This window comes from Quercus robur, chromosome 8 (genome assembly GCF_932294415.1).
Source record: "Quercus robur chromosome 8, dhQueRobu3.1, whole genome shotgun sequence".
Lineage (NCBI taxonomy): Eukaryota > Viridiplantae > Streptophyta > Magnoliopsida > Fagales > Fagaceae > Quercus > Quercus robur.
This window is the reverse complement of record NC_065541.1, coordinates 10,360,243-10,382,121: the sequence shown is the minus strand read 5'-3', so window position 1 is coordinate 10,382,121 and position 21,879 is coordinate 10,360,243. Positions and strand designations below refer to the sequence as shown.

The 21,879-nt window shown below is 31.9% G+C and overlaps 1 protein-coding gene across 1 annotated transcript; it reads right to left on the bottom strand.

Moving 5' to 3' along the window:
- Positions 1–314: 314 nt before the first annotated feature.
- LOC126694543 (G-type lectin S-receptor-like serine/threonine-protein kinase LECRK1) lies at positions 315–2,821 on the bottom strand. Its single transcript, XM_050390881.1, has one exon. It carries the CDS (start codon positions 2,747–2,749, stop codon positions 380–382), a length of 2,370 nt encoding a protein of 789 aa, XP_050246838.1. The 5' UTR covers positions 2,750–2,821; the 3' UTR covers positions 315–379.
- Between the last annotated feature and the right edge of the window lie 19,058 nt (positions 2,822–21,879).

Below are 21,879 nucleotides of genomic sequence, written 5' to 3'. Positions count from 1 at the left end.
GAACAGTGCAATGTAAATATAGTTTTTTCCTTTACTTTATCCATTACAATTTTTATTATTATTTTATTTTTGGCTAAAGAATGATAACAAAGCACACAAAATAAAGAAAGATAACGAAACCAATTAAGAGGTCAGATTGCTGATATTAGCTACAATAATGATATTAGCTACAATAATGTTGGTTCTATTTGGTGGGTTCCAGTTACCTTAATTGGTAAAGTCTCTGGTGATTAAATAAGAGATCTGAGATTCAATCTCCAACTACACTAAAAATTGGTATGAGAAAAAAAAATCATAAAAACAAACTGGGGTATGCATACATACCTACTAAATATATGTATACATACACATGTATACATCATCTATTAGAGTACATATATCATGAAACAGCAATGCAAAGAACTGGAGAAGGGGGAACTGGAATATCTATTGTCCCCTCCAACATCAATATTACATTTTTTATTGAAGGGCGCAAAGCTGAATCTTCTTGAACACACCACAAGCCCACCTTCACTGTTCTTTCCAATTTCCTGAAGTCCACATTTTCATCTTCCACAAGCTTTTCCAACTCTCGAGCGGCAAAGCAGTTATATACCCAATCAGTAAGAATAATCTCATCTGTAGTTGAAACATTTACTTCTATACTTCTTCTACAACAGACAATCTCCAAAAGCACAACACCAAAGCTGTATATATCAGCTTTTGCTGATATATTCATGGAATTCTTTTCCCATTCAGGCGCTAAATATGCACTTCTTCCTTCCGTATCTGTAGTGGCTCTTGATTGATTGGGAATTAGCAGTTTTGCAAACCCAAAATCTGAAATCTTCGCCGTCCAATTATCATCCATGAGTATGTTTTGAGGCTTTATGTTGCAATGGATGACACAAACTTCGCCCTCTTCATGCAGATAGAGAAGTCCTCTGGCCACATCTAGCGCAATTCTTATTCTTTCTTTCCAAATCGGGGGGCTCTCAGCCTCGAAAATAAGATCTGCAAGAGAGCCATTGTTCATGTACTCATAAACTAAAAGCTTCCTGGATCCCTCAATACAAAAACCAAGTACTCGAACCAAGTTTTTATGATGAGTTCGTGCAATTGCAGTCATTTCAGCCTGAAATTCTCGTTCCCCTTCTTCCACAGCTTTCTCGAGTCTCTTAACAGCAATAGTTTTGCCACCACTAGATATAATCCCTTTGTAAACTACTCCATATGAGCCCCTACCTAACTCTTCCTTGAAGCCATCTGTAGCACTCTCAAGCTCGTTGTAAGAAAATAACCGTAGAGTAAACTCTTCAGCTAATCCCAAGTTCACGTTTTCTGAAAGTTTTCTGTACCTGACCAATTTCTGCCTGTACACGAAGAAGCTAGAGGCTGCCAAAACAAGACACAAGCATGAAGCTGTGCCCAAAATTACAGAAAGAATCAAAATCAGACTTCTCTTGCTCCCAATAAAGAGTTCCGGGATTTGAGTGGAATGGATCCCCTTGAGCTTGAAGAAAGTTGTAGTTGATTCGTTTGCATTTATTATACCATATCTAAGCGGAAGCTTATATTTTCTGCAATTGGAATCTGTATATGATACTGCTCCACAATTGCAATCTTCCAGGCAAAACTGGCCACAATTTTCCTTTTTCATTGGCTCAACTGAATATGGATAATTACCTTTCAACACAATATTCTCTAAAGAAGTGGCATTGTATAGCATCGCTGGATCTTTACTGCGTCTACAATCATCTTCGCAGAAGTTGTGGTAGCAGCCCAGGAACTTGTTGCTGGTGTTGATGAAATCAAATCCAGGATAGCAGTTACAGTCAGCTTTGCTACCCATGCCTGAGCAGTAACTATTGAGTCCACAGAAACCCTTGACGTCACATTGATCAGACAGAGCGGACCACTCCATCAACATACTCGAGCTATTATCGCTCTTAAAGTGGTGTAAATACAATCGAAAGATCCCATCTGCATCAAGTGTTGCACGGTAGATTGTAGTTCCATTCTTGTCAGGATATGAGCTATTTGCCAAAATGAATCTCGGAAACTCACTTAGGTGGACGAATAGAACGCCTAAACGAGAGAGAATGAGAGATGCATAGACATTTCCATAATCAGTACCAGAGAACCAATATGCATCCAAAGTGTTAGCCGAGCTGTTTACAGGGTAGGCAACGAGGTTTCCATCCTCCTGCATGTTAAATGAATAATGTCCACTCGAGTGGTCTGATATAGACCTACTTGAAACCAAGTTGTTGCCACTAGAGAGATTCTGACCACCTAATATGGTGTCAGTTGGAAAATCAAAGCTATCCCAGATTACGTAGGAATCATTCCTGTAGAGCACAAAATTACCAGAATCGAGCATAGCAGCTGAAGTTGCAGGTCGGTCTTCCTGATCCACATCAATAATCGAAAGTTCTCTGCCTTGCTCTGTTATAAGCAGCAGCTTACCATCAATAGTTAAGTTCAGTGTAGCATTGGAGGAGACAGGTGGGTCATCTCGATTTGCAGTCCAGATGATTGTCTTCTCAGTTTGATTAACCAGCCATATTCCGATGGCAAAGCCATCATCTTGTGGGTAGAAACCAAATGCAAAAAGACCAGAAGGTGAGAGCCAAGAAGTACGGTTTGCATTGGGAGAAAGTGAAGAACCTAAAAGTATTATATTGGACTTGGACTGGTTTCGTTGAGCGTTTGCATGAACAGGAAGTAGGAAAACCAACAGTAAGGGCAGAACTGGTATGGAAGCCATGAGAGTCTGAGACAAAGAGTGAGATTTGAGGGATGAGACTTGAGAGAGTATATTAAAGAGAATACTGTCCAAATAGGCTAATAATAATGATAATTTTTTTTTTTTTTTTGAGAAGCAATAATAATAATGATAATAAAAAAAATATATTGGCGTTTCCTTGAATTAAATGGGTTTAGATATTGAGTCTCAAGTAATCAACTCTGCAAATTTCTTCTCAAAAAAAAAAAAAAAAACTCTGCAAACTGAATAGCTGAAGCGAATGGAAAGTAAAATCAGTGGTCGTTAAGGTTGTATATATTGACCCTACTATTTTTTAATGTAATTGTTTTATATAAACAATTCTCTCTGTGGGAGTTTGTTTATTGTTAAGGTTGTGACTTTAGAACAACAATTGGTGGTGTGAAAGTTCATGACATGGCAGAACTTGGGATGCTATAATAATCATATATTTTAATTTTGAGTCCGAATTTAGTAGAAATGGAGTGTAAAACATAATTGTCACATTAGTCTTTTACTTAATACTCAATACATCATACTACACCTAATAACACCATATCAACATTTTATTGAAAACCTGAAATACGGTGCTTATTTAAATATTATCATATGTAATCAAATGTATTTATATTTTAGTAATACTAGTGGTTGTAGTACTTCTTAAGTTTCCAAGGCAGAGTGGCAAACCCTAACATTTTAAATCTCCCTCCCTTAACTATTGAATTATAAAAAATAAAATAAAAAGGTATTAGTCAGGTAAGATGGGAATCTCACCAATATCAAGTACAAAAAAAGTACAAAAAAAGAAGGAAAAATAGCTATTTATCTTTTATTTTTAAACTATCTAGCCAAACAGCCATTTTTTCAAAGTATTTATCAAGATATTTCTGTTTTGGAAGTCGATATTGCTGATATCGAGTTTTACCTAGAACTCGACATTAATAATGTTGTGTTCTATGTATATTTTTAAGTAGAACTTGTGACATTAACAATATCGAGTTTTATGAAATATTTTCAAAAAAATAAATAAAAATTAAGTGGAAAAATATACAAAGAACTCGACATTGCTGATGTCGAGTTCTACATAGAACTCGATATCAACAATATCGAATTCTAAAGGCACTGCACAAATATTTTGTTAGATACTTTGAAAAGATGGATGTTTTGCTACATACTTTAAAAATAAAGGATATATAACAATTTCCCCCCCATAAAAAGCTGATTGTTGAACAGAAAACTAATAAATATTTGAGATTTTAAATTTGGGTACGTGACCAGGGACGGAACCAGGATTCGAAGTTGGGAGGGGCCAAAGTATAAACACAAAAAAGTTTATGAAAATCAAAACTAATATCTACTCAAGCTTTGTCGAATTTCACCCCATTTATTAACATTATAATCTCATATTTTCACAATTTGGATTGATTCTGATTTAATTGGAGGTAATTTTTTGGAATTTTTTTTGAAAATTTTCATGAATTGGGACATCAACACTAGAAGCAACGCTGCATTATCAGCTTCAAATTACTTGTAATTTTTTCTCTTTAAAAAAATCAAATATTATAGATAATTTTCCCATCATCAATCATTCAAATAAAAGTTTCATTATTTCCATATTATATAGCTCTATAGTTTCAAAATTTAGTCCAAAAAATAAACCAAACAAACATACCCCACAAGCTACAACAACATTAATGTTAATAAATTATTTTCTAAAAATAGTTAATAATTCATAAAATAAACCAACAAAAAAACGTTATCAATTGATAATATTTATTACTAACCACTACACACATTTGATTCATAGTTCCCACAAGCTTCACTTTTTGATTGCCAGTTTCCAATTTTTCTATTCTTTTTATTTTTATTTTTTATCTCATTTGTCCTTATCTGACCATCTCTTTTTTCAAATTCAAGAGTTAAGACTCAATTATTATTACAAAGGATGACTTCTTAAAAAGTACACAGTAAACTCACACACACAAAACACATTGCACTGTCAGCCTATCACAGTGGCAAAATAGAGACAGAGAGGATAGACATCATAGACATCATATAGTGCAGTACACAGTAAACTCACACACACAAAAAACACATTGCACTATCAACCTATCACAGTGGCAAAGTCCGTCTCTGCATAGATAATGATACACGGGAAAATAAAAACAAGATAGTTTTTCTCATTTTACTTTGAAAAATTGCAACTCTATGCACATGACCATTGAAAAAATGGATTCAACGACAAGCGTCGATTTGAACGTGTCTCCGTCAATCAATTTTCATCATTAATGTAAGAAATACAGAATAATTGTATTGTATTTCATGAATAATAGAATATACATAAGTGCCTTTATATAGGAGGCATAGTGTGCAGTACAAGTAAGTGTGCTATACAAGTAAACAAGGTGGGCCTAAAGCCCACATACCCTAATACATGTTAACAGCCCCCCTCAAACTCAAGGTGGATGTGAGACCAACTTGAGGTTGTCAACCAAAGTGCGAAGACGTCCCTTAGGATGTGACTTAGTGAAGATATCTGCAAGTTGATCTTTAGAAGAAACTGAGATCAGCTTGAGAGCACCATGGACAAGATGATAACGGATAAAATGACAATCGATCTCAATGTGTTTAGTCCGTTCATGGAAAACATCATTGTGAGCAATATGAATGGCACTCTGGTTGTCACAATAAAGAGGAGTAGCAGAGGATGTGGATACACCTAAGTCTTTGAGAAGCCACCGTAGCCAAAAGAGCTCAGATGTGGTATCAGCAAGGGCACGATATTCTGCTTCAGTACTGGAGCGGGCCACATGAGTTTGTTTCTTGCTTCGCCAAGAAATCAGAGAAGAACCAAGAAGAAAGCAATAACCAGTGGTGGACCTGCGATCAGTGGGATCTCCTGCTCAATCAGCATCAGAAAATGCACGGAGAACAAGAGGAGACTGAGCAGAGTAGAAAAGACCATGGAAGAGAGTGCCCTTTAGGTATCGAAGAATACGCAGAACAGCAGCATAGTGAGTCGATCGTGGAGCAGATAGATACTGACTCACCTGATGAACAGCATAGGAAATGTCTGGACGAGTGACAGTGAGATAAACTAGGCTGCCAACCAAGCGTCTGTAAAGAGAGGGATTAGACAACGGTTTCCCCCCTGACGGAGTCAGATGCGCATTAAGCTCAACTGGAGTGCCAACAGTCTTGCTATCAATGAGTCCAGCTCGAGACAAGAGTTCAGAGGCATACTTGGCTTGAGTAACATAAAGTCCATCTGTAGAATGAGTGATTTTAAGACCCAAGAAGTAGCTGAGATGGCCAAGATCTTTCATCTCAAACTGCTGACTGAGAAAATCCTTGAGTTCTTGAATGCCACTGAGGTCATCACCAGTTATGATCATATCATCCACATACAGGAGAAGTAAAATAGTGCCTTTATCAGTGCGACGAAGAAATAAGGCACTGTTCATCAGCTAACTTGTCCAGGTACCTCTCAGCAAAATGGTAGAGCTGAACGAAAATTTCGTCATATTCTTGACACTGTTCATGCTCTTCTTCTCTCTGCCAAAGTTCCTGCTCCTTTTTGGGGTGAAGCTGCCCTTCATGCGTGACGCGTTTTGGCGACGCGTGGCGGCGCGTGCAGGTGATGCCGAGAATTCTGGTGGCGCGTGGAGGCACGTGGAAGGTCCGATGAAGACGAAATTTTACAGAACGGCAGATCGGAGAGTCTACTTTCCAATGATGCTATCTGTGGTCTGATCGGAGAAGCGGAAGCGGTGGTGGCGGCAAGGCAGTGGTCTTTGATGTACTAGAGTCACGGTGAAGGCAGCGGTGCTGCTCACAAAAACGGCTGCGGAGGACACCCAAGAAGACAAGACTGCTTAAGAGCGGCACACCAAAGGATTAGAGCAGTGGCTCTGATACCATGTAAGAAATACAGAATAATTGTATTGTATTTCATGAATAATAGAATATACATAAGTGCCTTTATATAGGAGGCAGAGTGTGCAGTACAAGTAAGTGTGCTATACAAGTAAACAAGGTGGGCCTAAAGCCCACATACCCTAATACATGTTAACAATTAACGGGAAAGAGAAATACAGGTTTGAGAAAATGATCACTGATTTTGGCTTTTCTTCATGCGGAAAGCATCTTCTGTTTTCTCAATCAAAAAAGGAGAAAATATCCAAATATTGATGCAACGGGGTAGGAAAATGAGTTTTTTTTTTTTTTCTTTTTTTTTTTTGCAAGTTGCAACTCTATGCATTGGACCATTGAATATTTTTGGATTCAACCACCACGCTTATACTTACTATCACGCCACCCAACCCAACAAAAATCCAAACCTCATGTGCGCAAACAACAAAAATTACTAATTATTAGAAGTCTGATCATACTCCAAAATTCCTCTCATACACATGTAAAAGTCCGATCTTACTCTAAACTTCCTAAAATTTTCTCATACACGCAGTCTCAACAGAAGCTCCAAAACTTGCTATACTTCATAATCAATCAATATATTACTAAAAGCTGAAGCGTAGCATTTAATATTGCTACGCTTTCATTAAGCCACGTCAGCAGCTATGTCATTATCAATTTTTTTTCAATTTTTTTATACAATTTTTTAACATTTAAAGTGAATTAAAAACTCTATTATATTACAATTATATTACAATCAAAATATCATATTTAATTTATCTTATTTTTAATTATTCTTATTTATTATTAAATTTTCAATTCCATTTTAACTTTTCATATCCCCACTACTCTCTACCTTAATTTTCTTCAACATTTCTCATTCCATTTCAACTTTTCATATCCCCACTACTCTCAATATTAATATTATTCTATCTTTTTATCTTCCTTTATTTTTTACTCTTCTTATTCTTATCATCATGCTATAAAATTGTCATTCTCTCTCTTATTCCATGCATAATTTCTATGTTTCCACACACAAAAGCCCACTCTCTCTCTCTCTCTCTCTCTCTCTCTCTCTCTCTCTCTCTCTCTCTCTCTCTCTATATATATATATATATATATATTCCTTCAATTTTTGGTATATATATTTATATATATATATATATATTTATATATATATTTTTTTTTTTTTTAATTTTAGTGTAACAGGTTGACCATCAAAACATACTAATGCAATATTGAAAGCTCCACCAAATGCATCACAGAAATCAATTTTAGACTACTAGAAGCCAGTTAGTTTGCTAAAATTAGAATTGACAGGTAATCCAGCTTGATACGATTTAGTTTTATATTTTATGTTGTTATCTTTTTTATTCACATTGGTTGTTAAATGTTATATTATTGCATTATAAAGATAGTATATAAAAATATAATATTATTTTATTACATAGCATAACTAAAATAATATGGTGTTTATTGCTATACATTTCATTTTTATTATTTTATTCTCATCTTATTTTATTCAACATTTAAATTTAGCAACATCCTCCATATCATAATTATTTATATTTTGTCTCATTTTTTTAAAAATTAAACATAGAATATTTTATTCAATAAATAAAAATTGTTCTTATAAAGTCTTCCCATGAAATGTTACAATGCATCAATGGAAAAATGAAATACAAAACAAATATCAATTTAGAAACACTCAATTTAAAATAAGTAAAAAAATAAAATAAAAATAAACAAGTTTCTTATAAAGTATTCCCATAAAAAGTTACAATGCATTAATAGAAAAAGAGAATACAAAAAACATGCTATTTTAGAAACACTAAATTTATAATGATAATGATGATAATAATAATAATAATAATAATATCAAACCAAACATATCATAAAATAATAAACTAATAGTTATGGATGTACTAACTTCATGGCAGCAAAATGGAGTAAAATAAAAATAAAAATAAACATTACAATATGCATATTTAGTACATTAGAATTATCATCAAATTTGGGAAAACAATAGGATGTTAACAAAGAGGGAGAGAAAGAGATTAGTAAAAGAAATCAAACGTCAATTAAATAAATTAATTAGTAACCGTTAATTGGAAAACAAAGAGACCGACGGCTAAAGGAGTAAAAAATTAATTAAAGATGACCCTACGAATGTTATTATAAACTTTACAATGCAAATAAATAAATCGTTAAATTCACTTAATTAAATCATATAATCAACAATTAAATAAAATCATACAAAATTTAAACTTGAAACTAATCAAACTCTAATCTAGAAAATCATATTTATTATCAAAACTAAAAGGAAAACATTCTTCAGTAATAATAGAAATATATAAGAAATAAAGATGAAAATTTTCAAAAAAAATTTCTTTTGACATTTCATTTAACATTATTTATAAATAATAAAATATATAAAAAAGTCCTTAAATGCTTATATTCTTCACACACCATGACTTTTAAAATCTAATGAAAGGTTCAAAGAATTTAACTCTCATTTAATGCCTCTATTATGAAAATCAACAGCCAGTAAAATATGATAATAGTAAGAAATATTATAAATGAGAACATGAAAAAACTAATTAGCCACTATTATTATGGAATAGATGTCTTTTTTTTATGCATCTAAGAAGATGAACTGTATAGGGTTTACTTATTAAGGTATATATAAAGATTCACGTTAAAAAAATATGTAAAGGTTTTTTGAAAAAAAAAAATAGATGTAAGGTTTTTATTAACTTAAAAGACACTGAAAACCCAATTTTTAATTACTACAACTGTCGCTACTCTATAAATCACACACAACACTATATTCAATATCCTAAACAATATAGTTAGGCCCTTTTAGATATACACCACCATATTCAACTTATAAATTACAACCCAAATCAATCATACAATTACATAATCAAAGCATGAACATGTAACATGTATTACCTTCTGAATTATTGCTTGGAATTTTCACAATTATTGAAAGAGAATCTCCAAATTTAATTTTTAGAAAACATCAAGACAAGGTGAATTTTATTCTTTTTAACTTCCATAGAAAAAAAAATTACGCACATTATTTCAACCCTTATGGAAAAGAAGGTTTACATGTAGCATGCAAAACGTGTTTAATTGACTTAGAGATGTAAAAATTAGTCAACCAACTATGGTAGAATTAAGGTTTCAAATTTTAAATAAAACAATTCTACAATAATAAAAAAATTATTTTGTGATAAATATGATTATGAAATGCATTACTTTTCATTAAATTAGTTCAAATTACAAAATAATAATAATAATAATAATAATGAGATCACCATAAAAAATAATCACGCGCAACGCGCGGGTCTGTGACTAGTTTGTAACTAAAAGGGGAAAAAGAGGGGAGCTTGATAACTCAAAAGAAACCATAATCCCAATTACACACATATATAATATTGTACATAGGATAAAACTTCATTGGCATAGAATTTGTATCTTCATTCAATTGAAAAACTGACATAATTCTTAAGGAGTTACACAAATATCAAGAACTATAATTTACAATGAGTTCCAAAATATGGAAATTTTTATTAGACTTGAAACTGTTTACATATGCAATTTAATTCATATTCTTAACAATCTTTATACGACTATGGATATGGGCCAAAATGGGCATTTGTCCCTTTCGCCAAAACTTTTCAACAAAATGCCCCATTGTCTGAAACTATTTAGCGAAATACTCATGTTTTGAAACTCGATTTTTGGACAATCGAGTTTCAAGGAACTCGAGTTCCTTGAAAAAAATTTTGTGGAACTCGAGTTCCCAAAAAAAAAAAAAAATTCTAAGTCCAAATTCGCTATAACTCGATTTTCTAAAAATTGAGTTTTACAAAAAAATTATTCTAAGTCCAAATTCGCTATAATTCGATTGTTCAAAAATCGAGTTTTACATTTAAAACTCAATTTTTAGAAAATCGAGTTTCAAAACAGGGGTATTTCCCTAAATAATTTTAGAAAAATGGCATTTTGTTGGAAAATTTGTAAGAAATGGGTAAAAGCCCATTTTGGCCATGGATATGATATATATACATGTGACTAGGGAGAGAGTGTTAGCAGTGAGTGGGTTTTCAGTAGCTTATTTGCTAAAGGTGTGGTAATAAAAAGATATTAGCTTATTTTTTAGAAAAATAGTTGTTTTTCATTTGACAAAATATGAAGCGAAAAGCAAAAATAACCTAGAGGATAAAAGCTTCCAATTCGAATGGATAGAGCCCTTCAATTTTTTAATAGGATGATGATTGCTATCGGTGTCTTCAATTAAAAGGCACACAAACATGATTAAGCAAAAAAAAAAAAAAAAAAAAAAAAAAATTCAATGACAAACATTAGAAATTCACGTATGAACCAACCAACGTCTTCAACATACCCCTTATATTTCTATCTGTTGCTCTCAGAGTATATGCTGTAATTTGAGTGTTTTGTCTCCAAATGTTGGAAATATGGTTGTGGTAGGGTAGCTGTGAAAGTTACCAAAAATAGGTGATGAAAGAGATGATCAATAATCTGCAAATAATCTTAATATGCCATCTTGTCTGTTCATTGAAGTCTTACTATCACAAAAATAAATAGCTTGATTTAGAACAAATTAAAGTCAAGTCATATAACAGAAGTTAATCTCAAACAAGCATCTGTAACAATCAGATAGCAACATATGTAAAGGTGAAATAAAATTCTTAAATGTGAACGAGGAGATGATTTCAAAGATTAAAGGAAATAACATGATATGTAAATGAGAATTATTAAAACAAATCTGTTTAGTGGTTGACATGAAATGAAACTTACAAAAATACATTGTTCTTAGCAAAAAGTGTTTAGGGACTTTTAACTTGAACTTTACTTTCTCATTAAGCAGTGCTATTTCTGTGAATGTGAAGTTATGGAAGTGGGGGTAATTGCAGCTCCGAAGAACTAAGAAGGAAATATCATTCTCTCTGTGCTAAAATGTGAATGTCATGTGAATTCCTACCCTGTTACATATGTAACTGTAAAATTTATAAATTATCAACCTCTATTGGTTAAAAATCTCTTCCCTAAATTAGTTTCATAGTGTTACTGGCATTTATAGTTGTATTTAAGAAAGAGCTTACATTTTCAAGCTGCCAACCCCATCCCTCCTCCCCCCACACCACCCCCCCCCCCCCCCCCCCCGAAAACAAAAAAAGAGAGCTTACTTTAAGTTTTAAGGACATGTCAAGATCCTTTCTCACTTGAATCATACTAACTTCAAAACAGATCAGTTATATGATAATACCCATCATATTTTATTTTTTGATGGCATATTAATCTTTATTCTATTTGTCTAAGTCTGCATTCCATGGTCTAATGCATCTTAGTATTTGAAAATATTATCTACTTAAGCACTTGATTCTTTTACTTTTTCTCCGGGAAGTAGATGCTTTGAAGGGTAAAAAGCATCTGCAGTTGAAGATGCTATTTCCAATAAAATTAGAGAAGGTATTATAAAGCTTGAGTCTTGGAATCACTTCAAATATACATCCCAGTATACACCATTGCTGTTTTAAATGCCACTGTGGCCAATCCTATGGTGTGTAATTCTTCCATTGAATTTGAGATTAAAGGTCTAGTCACAGGCACTGCAAAGGACACATTTGTAGTTTCAAACTATAACCATAAAGGATGGAAGGGTTCTACTTCCTGCAGCAGTCCAGCTAAGATGAATCAGAACTCATTACAAGAAACTGTCTTTAATTATGTATCATAGTTTACTTTGATATATGTTGTTTCACTGTCTAACTCTTGCTTTCTACTTCTAACTTCACTATTCAAGTACAGTTGAAAAGATCTCTTTTACTTTTGTAATAGTGCATGTATGGAATTTTGAAAATATCAAGCTATACATTCATAGAAAATAAATAAAATATCAAGCTATACAACTGTGTTATGCATTTTTTACATTGTCAAGATGGGACATATTACTTAAGACTGGCTTCTGGCTTTGTCTCAGCATCGTTAAAGTGTCATGCTAGATTGAAATTGTTGCCTGAGCACTAATAATTCAACTTGAAATTGGGCATATCTGAGTTGCAGCCTTGTGTTTTCTTTATTGTAATTGAAATTGGACACTGAACTAAAGCTTCTTTTTGTGGTCAGGCAGATTATCTTCACTGAATTTTTGACAAAATACCGGATCAGTCCATTTTGAACACTGCTGGAGGTAGATACATTGTTCCTAAACTGTGCAAGCAGTACTGTGCTATTTGTTGGTTCAAGAGATAAGTACTTCACGCTTTGCAGAAATCTTGAGGAATAATTTAGGTAGTAGTGTCAGATTGAAAGACTTTGCTGTAAGACTATTCAGAGTGCAGCAGAAACAAAACAACATAAACATACCTTCAGCCATAGTTGTTTAAGTGTTTAGAGAAAAAGAAGACTCACTATATGATAATAGTGTATATAAAAGGGTCTTCTAGTCTATGACCTTCACCTTACATATTTCCTTTTGATGGAGACAAGCTATATACATAGGCTAGACTAGGGACTCTTTTAAATGAAGATTTCCATAACTCTTCTTCCATCAAGGAGTTTAAAAGTTGTAATTTCATGGTATTTATTAACCAAATGGGTTACACCATTTGAGAGTTACTAAAGGATGTTATATCTAACATGTAACTTTAACAAATAGGAAACTTAAGACATGAAATAAGAAGCTTTAGACATGAGTTTCATCTTCACTCAAATGTGGGCCACATAAAATTCTCTTTAAGGAGATATAAATATAATCCTACATTCTCCCACTTGGCCCACATGAAAATTAAATAACTCAATAAGTGATTATCACTATGCTATAGCCATGTCCATGTCACTAGTTGTGAAATGCTCTCACTCAAATAAAAAATCCAATACATGAATCATGGCGGTAATACCCTTAATTATAATGAGTACTTCCTTCCATGTATTATAATGTATGGTAATCCTTACGTGAGTACTTTATGGGCCATTAATTCTTTATAATGGACTACCTATTAGCCATTCGGGTCCTCCTCTAAACATCCCTACAAATATATTGTTCTTTATTTATCCCCATTGATTAAATAAACTTTATATATATACTTTATGTGCACAAAATAAAAATCATATATTTTCTTCTCCAAAAATAACCAAATATGTGTCCAAAACATAGAATAATGAGAGAGAAATTAAACACTAAATGAGCTAACAGGTTCCATATGTCCAAAAGACTTTTATACTGCTTTGCCGGCAAACCTTTAGTTATGAAATTAACAAATATTAGCTCAATAATTTTAACACAATGGACACTTTCAATTTCTTAAAACTCTCTCTTAGATTGAGTTACTTTATGTCGATATGTTTATTTCAGCTTTCACATTCATTGTCCTTAGAGAAGAAAATTATAGCCGAGTTATCTTTGAAAAAATCTTTAAAGGTCTCATCATAAAATCGACAACCTTAAGACCTATCCATAATGCCTGTCTTATAGCTTCATAGCATGTAGGATATCTTACATGACAAAATAAAATCACTACTTCCAAGTAGTATGTCACATATTTAGGCGTAAAAACAATGCATTTACTCCCACTGATCTTAAGGTATATACACTGATTAACAATGTACCCAGTAAAACCAAATGGCACAACAAAGTTGGTGTACCTTTATATACCATTAGTAGGATGCCTATATGCCTAAATTTTGCAATATAAAACTTTTATTGGGAGTCAAACCTTAATTGATCTTGTAAACTAATATAAATAGCTTTCACAAAACCTTTACCTTAAAGGAATAAATTCCCAAGTTTTTACTCTTGAGCAATTAGATCACTCCCACCTTTGTACTTAATTTCTCATTTTAACATATTTTATTCAATGAGATGGGTGATTCATCCACATGAGTACCAAAACATAGATCCACAAACCCAAAGAATATAAACTTTAATGCTATGAAACTTAAACTTTAATTCTAAATTAACCAATGTCAATTTAGTAGTAAATTCGACCTTCCTATAGGCAGAGGCGCATCATGCATGAATTTACTATAAAACTTTATTCATAAAATTAGTAAATATAAACACTAGGAATCAAATTTTCCATACCTATGGGCCTAGGAAAAATCTCATCTTAATGCTACATTCACCATTTTATTCCAATTAAATCATAAAAATAATAACCTCCCTATGGGGCCAAGTCATTATCTTCATAAATTAATTGCCACTTAGATGCCTTTGTACCTAATGAAGTCTTGTAAAAATTTCTTGATGTGATTATCATCATGGCTTAGGATGCTGTGGCCACTCCCATGTCATTTTGATATTCACCACTTCAAATAGCATCATAAAGATCAACCAATCCTAATATTGATCATGACAGTATGCACTCCAAAATGACATGAAATAATACTTAAATACATGATAAGTGCAAAGAAACCTAAAATGCACTTAAATAAATTACTCACTTGAATGATCCAAATCTCATATGTAAGTGTAACAATAAACTTTATGAAATAATTTCAAACTTACATGTAACACATTTATCCCTATAATTTATTGTAAAAAGTTATGGTTTCCAAAATATAAGGATCATTTGTGTTATCATGCCAAATATATTGATCCACAAAAAATAGTCTCTAAAGCAATTTACAATTGAAAATTGTACAAATTATTGAGGCATGTTTGTCATATGAGCCACCATACTGTCACAAATTATTTTCCAAATAATTAAGATTTTATATCCAGGAAACAAACTTAAATACTTGGATGAGCACTCGATGAATATCAAAATCAAAATCAAATTTATGAACACTTTAATATTAACAATTCCAAATAGTTGAATTACCCACTGGTGCACATTAGCATTTTGTAATATACATTACGTGGACAATTTTAGAGAAAACAATGTCCTTGAGTCGCAAATGTAATGAAAAAACAAATTGATATAACATATCTACCTTTGAACCTATGTAGTTCTATATAGTTAATAATCTTATGGATTTCAAATTGATTCTTCCAATCTCAAAACTCAATGGTAAGTCGTTACGAAAATACCAATAAAGATGCAAAACAAAACTTGTTCTCTAGGATTTAAAGTATACATGCTCTATATTTGCATCCAGCACAACTTAAATTTCATCCCAAAATTAAATTAGTGCATACAAACTTTAACCGTAGATGGTACAAAAATATACCATGATTGGAAATAATAGAAATTTCTCAAACTAAAATCACTAAACAACATAGCATGAAGGATGACTCTAATACTAAATATAAGACAAAATTCAGAATACAGCGGAAACAAAATAACATAAACATACCTTCAGCCATAGTTGTTTAAATGTTTAGAGAAAAAGAAACTCACTATATGATGATAGTGTATGTAAAAGGGTCTTCTAGTCTATGGCCTTCACCTTACATATTTCCTTTTGATGGAGACAGGCTATATACATAGGCTAGACTAGGGACCCTTTTAAATGAAGATTTCCATAACTCTCCTTCCATCAAGGAGTTTAAAAGTTGTAACTTCATGGTATTTATTAACCAAATGGGTTACACCATTTGAGAGTTACTAAAGAATGTTACATCTAACATGTAACTTTCACTAATAGGAAACTTAAGACATGAAATAAGAAACTTAAGACATGAGTTTCATCTTCACTCAAATGTGGGCCACATAAAATTCTCTTTAAGGAGATATAATCCTACATTGGCAACATACTTGAAGTAGAGTGAGATTGGAGACCTGCACATACGTCTTTAGATTAGTGTCATCTTGGTCTCTTTCAGTTTGCAACATGTCGTTGGGAAATTGAAGACATACAGAAAGCCCAAAAGTGACCAAAATTTTCAGTGACTAGCAGAACTCTCCGAGTTAACCCCAACTCCGAGGAAAATTTCACTATTAAAATCAACATTTATAATTAAAATAGGCAACATTACACATTACGGCCTCTAACTTTGCCTAAAAATTCAAATTAGTCCTGTAGCTTCAATTTCATTCAATTCAGTTCTATAACTAAAATCAAATCAATTAAAAGTTAAAACCATTGCAATCACTTCCAAACCATTTCATTCAACCCAATCAATTCAAACCAAAATCCATTCAAGTCTCACGCCGCTAAAGGACATTCCTGGTAAGCAAAAAATAATAATAAATTCAAGGGTTATGTGTTTTGGGCTTATTTAAAATTAATGTTCGTTGGAATTCGTTGTGTTTGTTTCTGAATTAATGATGTCAAGGAATGAATTGGTTATTTCTTTCGTACTTCACTTTTGGTTGGAGAATCTGTTCCATATGTTTTATCTGGTTTGTAACGGATTCAAGGACGGCAGAGCACATTTAACTTGCTTTTAGTGGCTAGGAAGCTCAGCTTTGAACATGGTGATTGTGCTCAAGTAAGAAGAGGAGCTCAAATCTACTGCGAATGGACAAAGTTTGGGTACAACTCCACTAAATATCTTTTTATCAGATGTGATTTTGACAAATTCATCATTAAATTACATTTTTTTCTTAAATCCTTTATGTTGCAAATTTTCCAAAATATCAAAATCCAATACTTATGTCATCAATTAAATATTTGAACTTCAATTTTTTGTAGTCTTAAATTATACATTAAAAAAATAAAGTTTATAAATCGAATAGTAAATAACATCTAATTGATACAAATTTGATATGCGTATTAAAAACATAAAGAATATGCAATCCAACGATTAAATTTTTTAAAATATGTAGTCATGTTGATTTTTTTAGTGAGAGTTATAGTCATCAACTACAAACAAGTATGTAGCTAAACTTTGTTTACTACAAATTAGACTATGCGCTCAAATGCGCGTTATTAGCAATTTGAGGCAATCTACTACAAAGAACGAAAGTAATATCCGTAAAAGAAATTTGAAGTAGAAAGTTTGAATTTTGTTGAAATCTCTGTATTGAAATTTTTGGATGAGAGAGATCAAGAGATGTCAAAAAAATTGCTTTTTAATTTTCTTTTTTTTAAAATAATAATATTTATTAGTTTTTTTGGTTTTTTTTTTAAATTTAAAAAACCACAAAAATAAATAAATAAATAAATCACTTTGAACACTTAACAACAGCCCATTTAGGGACATTAAAGGGAGAATTGAATTAAATGAAGTTGAAATTATAGGACTGAATTAAATTTTAGATAAAATTAGAAAATACAATTTATAATTTAATCGTTAAAATATATGTATATTCCTAATTGGTACCTAGTAGAACTTATTAGCGTGATCCCACAATCTACTCCATGTCGTTATGACTATTCTAGTATGAACTTTTCCACATGTACATAGACTTCAAGAAAATCCTTGATAATTCTTCTCCACTATAGAACAAAGAAAGCTTTGCGGCTTCAACTTTTGATCGCCAAACTTGAACATCATTCTTCATATTCACTTTTGATGAACTATATTATGTGGTGAAAGAGGTTCTAGGGTTTTGATCTTCTTAAATGCAAGCATTGTTTTGTCAAACCTCTAAAAACCTTAATTAGGTTGACTTTAATGAGCCCTTATATAGTAACCCAAGTTGGGCACGAATTCCACCTCATTAGCCAACCTAGTGGACCTCATTAATAATCAGGCTTCCTGTGTCTCAATTGAGAGGGGCCTTAGTCGAGAAGAAAGTATATTATGTTTCAGTAATACTAACTCAGCATCCGTTTTGGTATTTCCTACCCAATAAATGAGTGACACATATTTCAAAAAACCATATCAGACTACTCCAATAAATTAATCACAATCTTCTAAATTATCGAGAAGATAAATTAATCATTTATTAGAGTAGTCTGATGTAATTTTTTGAAATAGATGTCATTCATTTATTGGGTAGGAAATACCAAAACATATACTGAGTTGGTATTACCGAAACATGGTATACTTTCTCCTTAGTCGAGGGCATATTGAGAGATTGGTCTAAATCAATCAAGAGACAACTGAGGGTTGATTGAGATTCTAGTTATTGTCCTTTTCTTGAGATAAATCTTAGAGTTGATCTTGTCTTAATATTTGACACTTAAAAGTCAAAAACAAGATACATTGTCATGGATTTGCTAACACCAACGTTACAAACCTTTTCTTTTGAGCTACTTAAATCAAAACTAGGGAGAGAGATTCTTAAAACACATACCCATGTTTGCGCATGTAAAACTAGAAACCTACTAATAATGTCAAGAGCCTTACAACTTAATGGCATCTCAGGCTCTCCTTTATGAGTAAAACTAAGGTTCAAATATCTCCATTATTGTAACCATCAAATTTTATTTAGAGAGAGAGAATTAATTAGAATCTTTTGATAAATTTGCTACTAGCAATATAAAAAATCTAACGGCTGAATTAGACAAAAATCTCAAAATGAACAAAAATTTCAGCAAAAGGGTTAGATAATGATATAATATAACTAAAAGATAACAATAAAAATTACCATAATAATGTTCAAACATGTAATATAAAAATTCTTGATCATATAAAAAGACTAGTTTATTTTTCCCTTTTACTCAAAATACTTGCTATAGTTACTTCCAATTTTTTTTTTCAAAATTAAAATTGTTAAAATCCTACTCAAAATGAATTACATTACAAGAACATTAAGTGGATTAGCTCTTTATCAATTAAAAAAAAGTTGTTAGCTAGAATAATTATTTGCATCTTAGAAGCAAGAAGAATCATTTTTAAATAAAATTTAGTGTATATATTACACTAACCTCCCTTTTGGTTTTACGAAATGACACACTTTGCTGAATGTTTCATGAAACACTCACCCCTTGAGGTTTATATATGAATGCAACAATTAAGTTTTCACTTCAAGGGGAAGTGTCATTTATACAAACATTTAGCAAGAGAGTGTCATTTCAATAAATCTCAAGGGAGTGTGATGTAATTTACACAAAATTATACGTATAATATATAAATTTAATAATATTATTTAATTTCTATTTAAATATATTACGTTAAAAATATCTCATTTATTTTATTGTCATATCCCTCAAAATGTATCGAGCCTAATTTGTCCAATGCATGAATAATTAATATTAAGATTGGGCCGAGACAAGTAAACAGAATCAAAGTCTTTTAAGTTTTCTAGCTAGCCCAGTCTATCAGTATCTTGTAACCTTTTAAAAGGGTGATTTTGTTGCTTCTTAAATTCTCAAAAATGACATATGGCCGATAAAATAAAATTCTCAAAATGATTAAATATCTATAATTATGTGAATCCAAGATAAAGGGAAACACTACAATAGGTAACTAAAGAAAGCAGAAAGTTAAAGGTTATGGGAATATGTTTGCTCTGAGTTTCTGAAGTAAAGGTTCAGAGATCATAGGATTTCTTAGTTGGATAGGTAAAGCATAAAGGGATATTGTAAGAAAACATGAAACACGAGCTTTGCACATAAACATGAATTGTGTGATAAGGGCAATATATGTATGTATCATGGGAGGATCAAATATGAGTCACCTCTTTTTACAATACATAGATCTATCACAGAGTCCAGAACAAACACCTTATATTATAAAGTTTCTCATGATGTTTGGGCTAACACATAAATCTATCATTTTAATCCAAAACTAAAATTAGTGATCAAAAATATATTATCAATCATTTATATTCTTTACTCGATGTGAGGAAATCATTAAACCAATCATATTCCACTCACACAAAACTATTCCAATAAACAGTTACATGTAATGCAATTGAAATGTGGATTTTGCAAAGAAAAGTTATTATCAAGAGTCGAAATGATGATACATTTTAACAGTAAATTAATAATAACGATAACAATAGTTATTCTAACGACAAAGAACAACTTTACATATATAAAAGATAATAATAATAATTGTAGCTTTAGAACAGCCGATTAAAAAAAAATTAAAAAAAAAAAGCTTTAGAACAGCCGTACGTGTTGTGACCAAGAATAGCGTATTAACCTTAGACAGGAAAATTTTCCGTTTAGCCCCTTGTTTTAAGCAATAAAAGTGGCCTTATTTTAACACAACAAACGTTGCTTGTTAATCCTCTCAAAAAAAAAAAAAAACACGTTGCTTGTTAATTGCAGTAAGGCATCTTGTGAGACAGATGAGTGACCGTGTACTCTTTTTTTTTTTTTAGATTGGCTGATTTCAGGTCTATAATTGCCTTTGTGCAAGATAGAAGCAAAATGACCAACTTCTCCCTAACCTATATTTATTTTGGCTTCATATCAATTTTCTTTTTTAATGAATAAAAGAAGGGTGGGTTGGGGAGAGGCTTTCTGTGTGGGTCTCATGTACATATCAGATCCACGTTAGAGCATTTACGTTAGTCCGTATATAATAGAAAAAATGTGTAAAATTTACACAAATTTGTCTAAAAATCATTTATATAAGTCTGTATATAATTATGTAAATTTACAAGTTTGCTACAGTCACCGTATAAATTTACAATGACACTATTCATTTTGCATTTAATTGTTAATTATGTATTTATGTATCTCAAAGATGAAAAAAGAGAGTGGACGGTGGTTATTGTGTATAAAGAAAGAGAAGCAATTAAAAAAATCAAGAAAAATTGATATTTTAATTAAATATTGTGTAAATAAAATAATTGGATGTGAGGTATTTTGAAAAGTATGTAAAAAAAAATTTTAAAAATGTATGTTTTTATGCTAAAATAGACAAAAATCTTTGCACGAACTGATGTGAATACTCTTAGGGTCACTCCATGCAACTTCTACCAAAGATAATTCTCAATTGGGTAGAGGGGGGTTACCGACCATGGCAATTTGCCCTAAATGTGACTATAATAACTTTTTTACCAACTGAAGAACCAATTGAGAAACCTAAATAATAAGGGCTTTGATAACTCCACATTCAACAATATATACACTCTTTCACAATATGCGTAAAATATAAACATTCTTAAAAAATGTGAATACTGATATTCACGTTTTTTCGCATGGTGCATGGTGCGAAAGAGTGCATGCACTATTGGATGTGAAGTAATGATTAGGCAAATAATAAAGATTGTACTTTGTAGGCACTCCTTGTAGTAAAGTTTGAGACAACCAAGCCTTAGCATCTAGGCCTGTAACACTTCTTCAAACTTTTAACAATCAAGCAACAATACAGTAAATCAATCCAATTTAATAGGGGAATAAAGTTATTGAGTAATGACACCCACAACACCTTTGTTACGCTCTGTGAAAGCATTGGT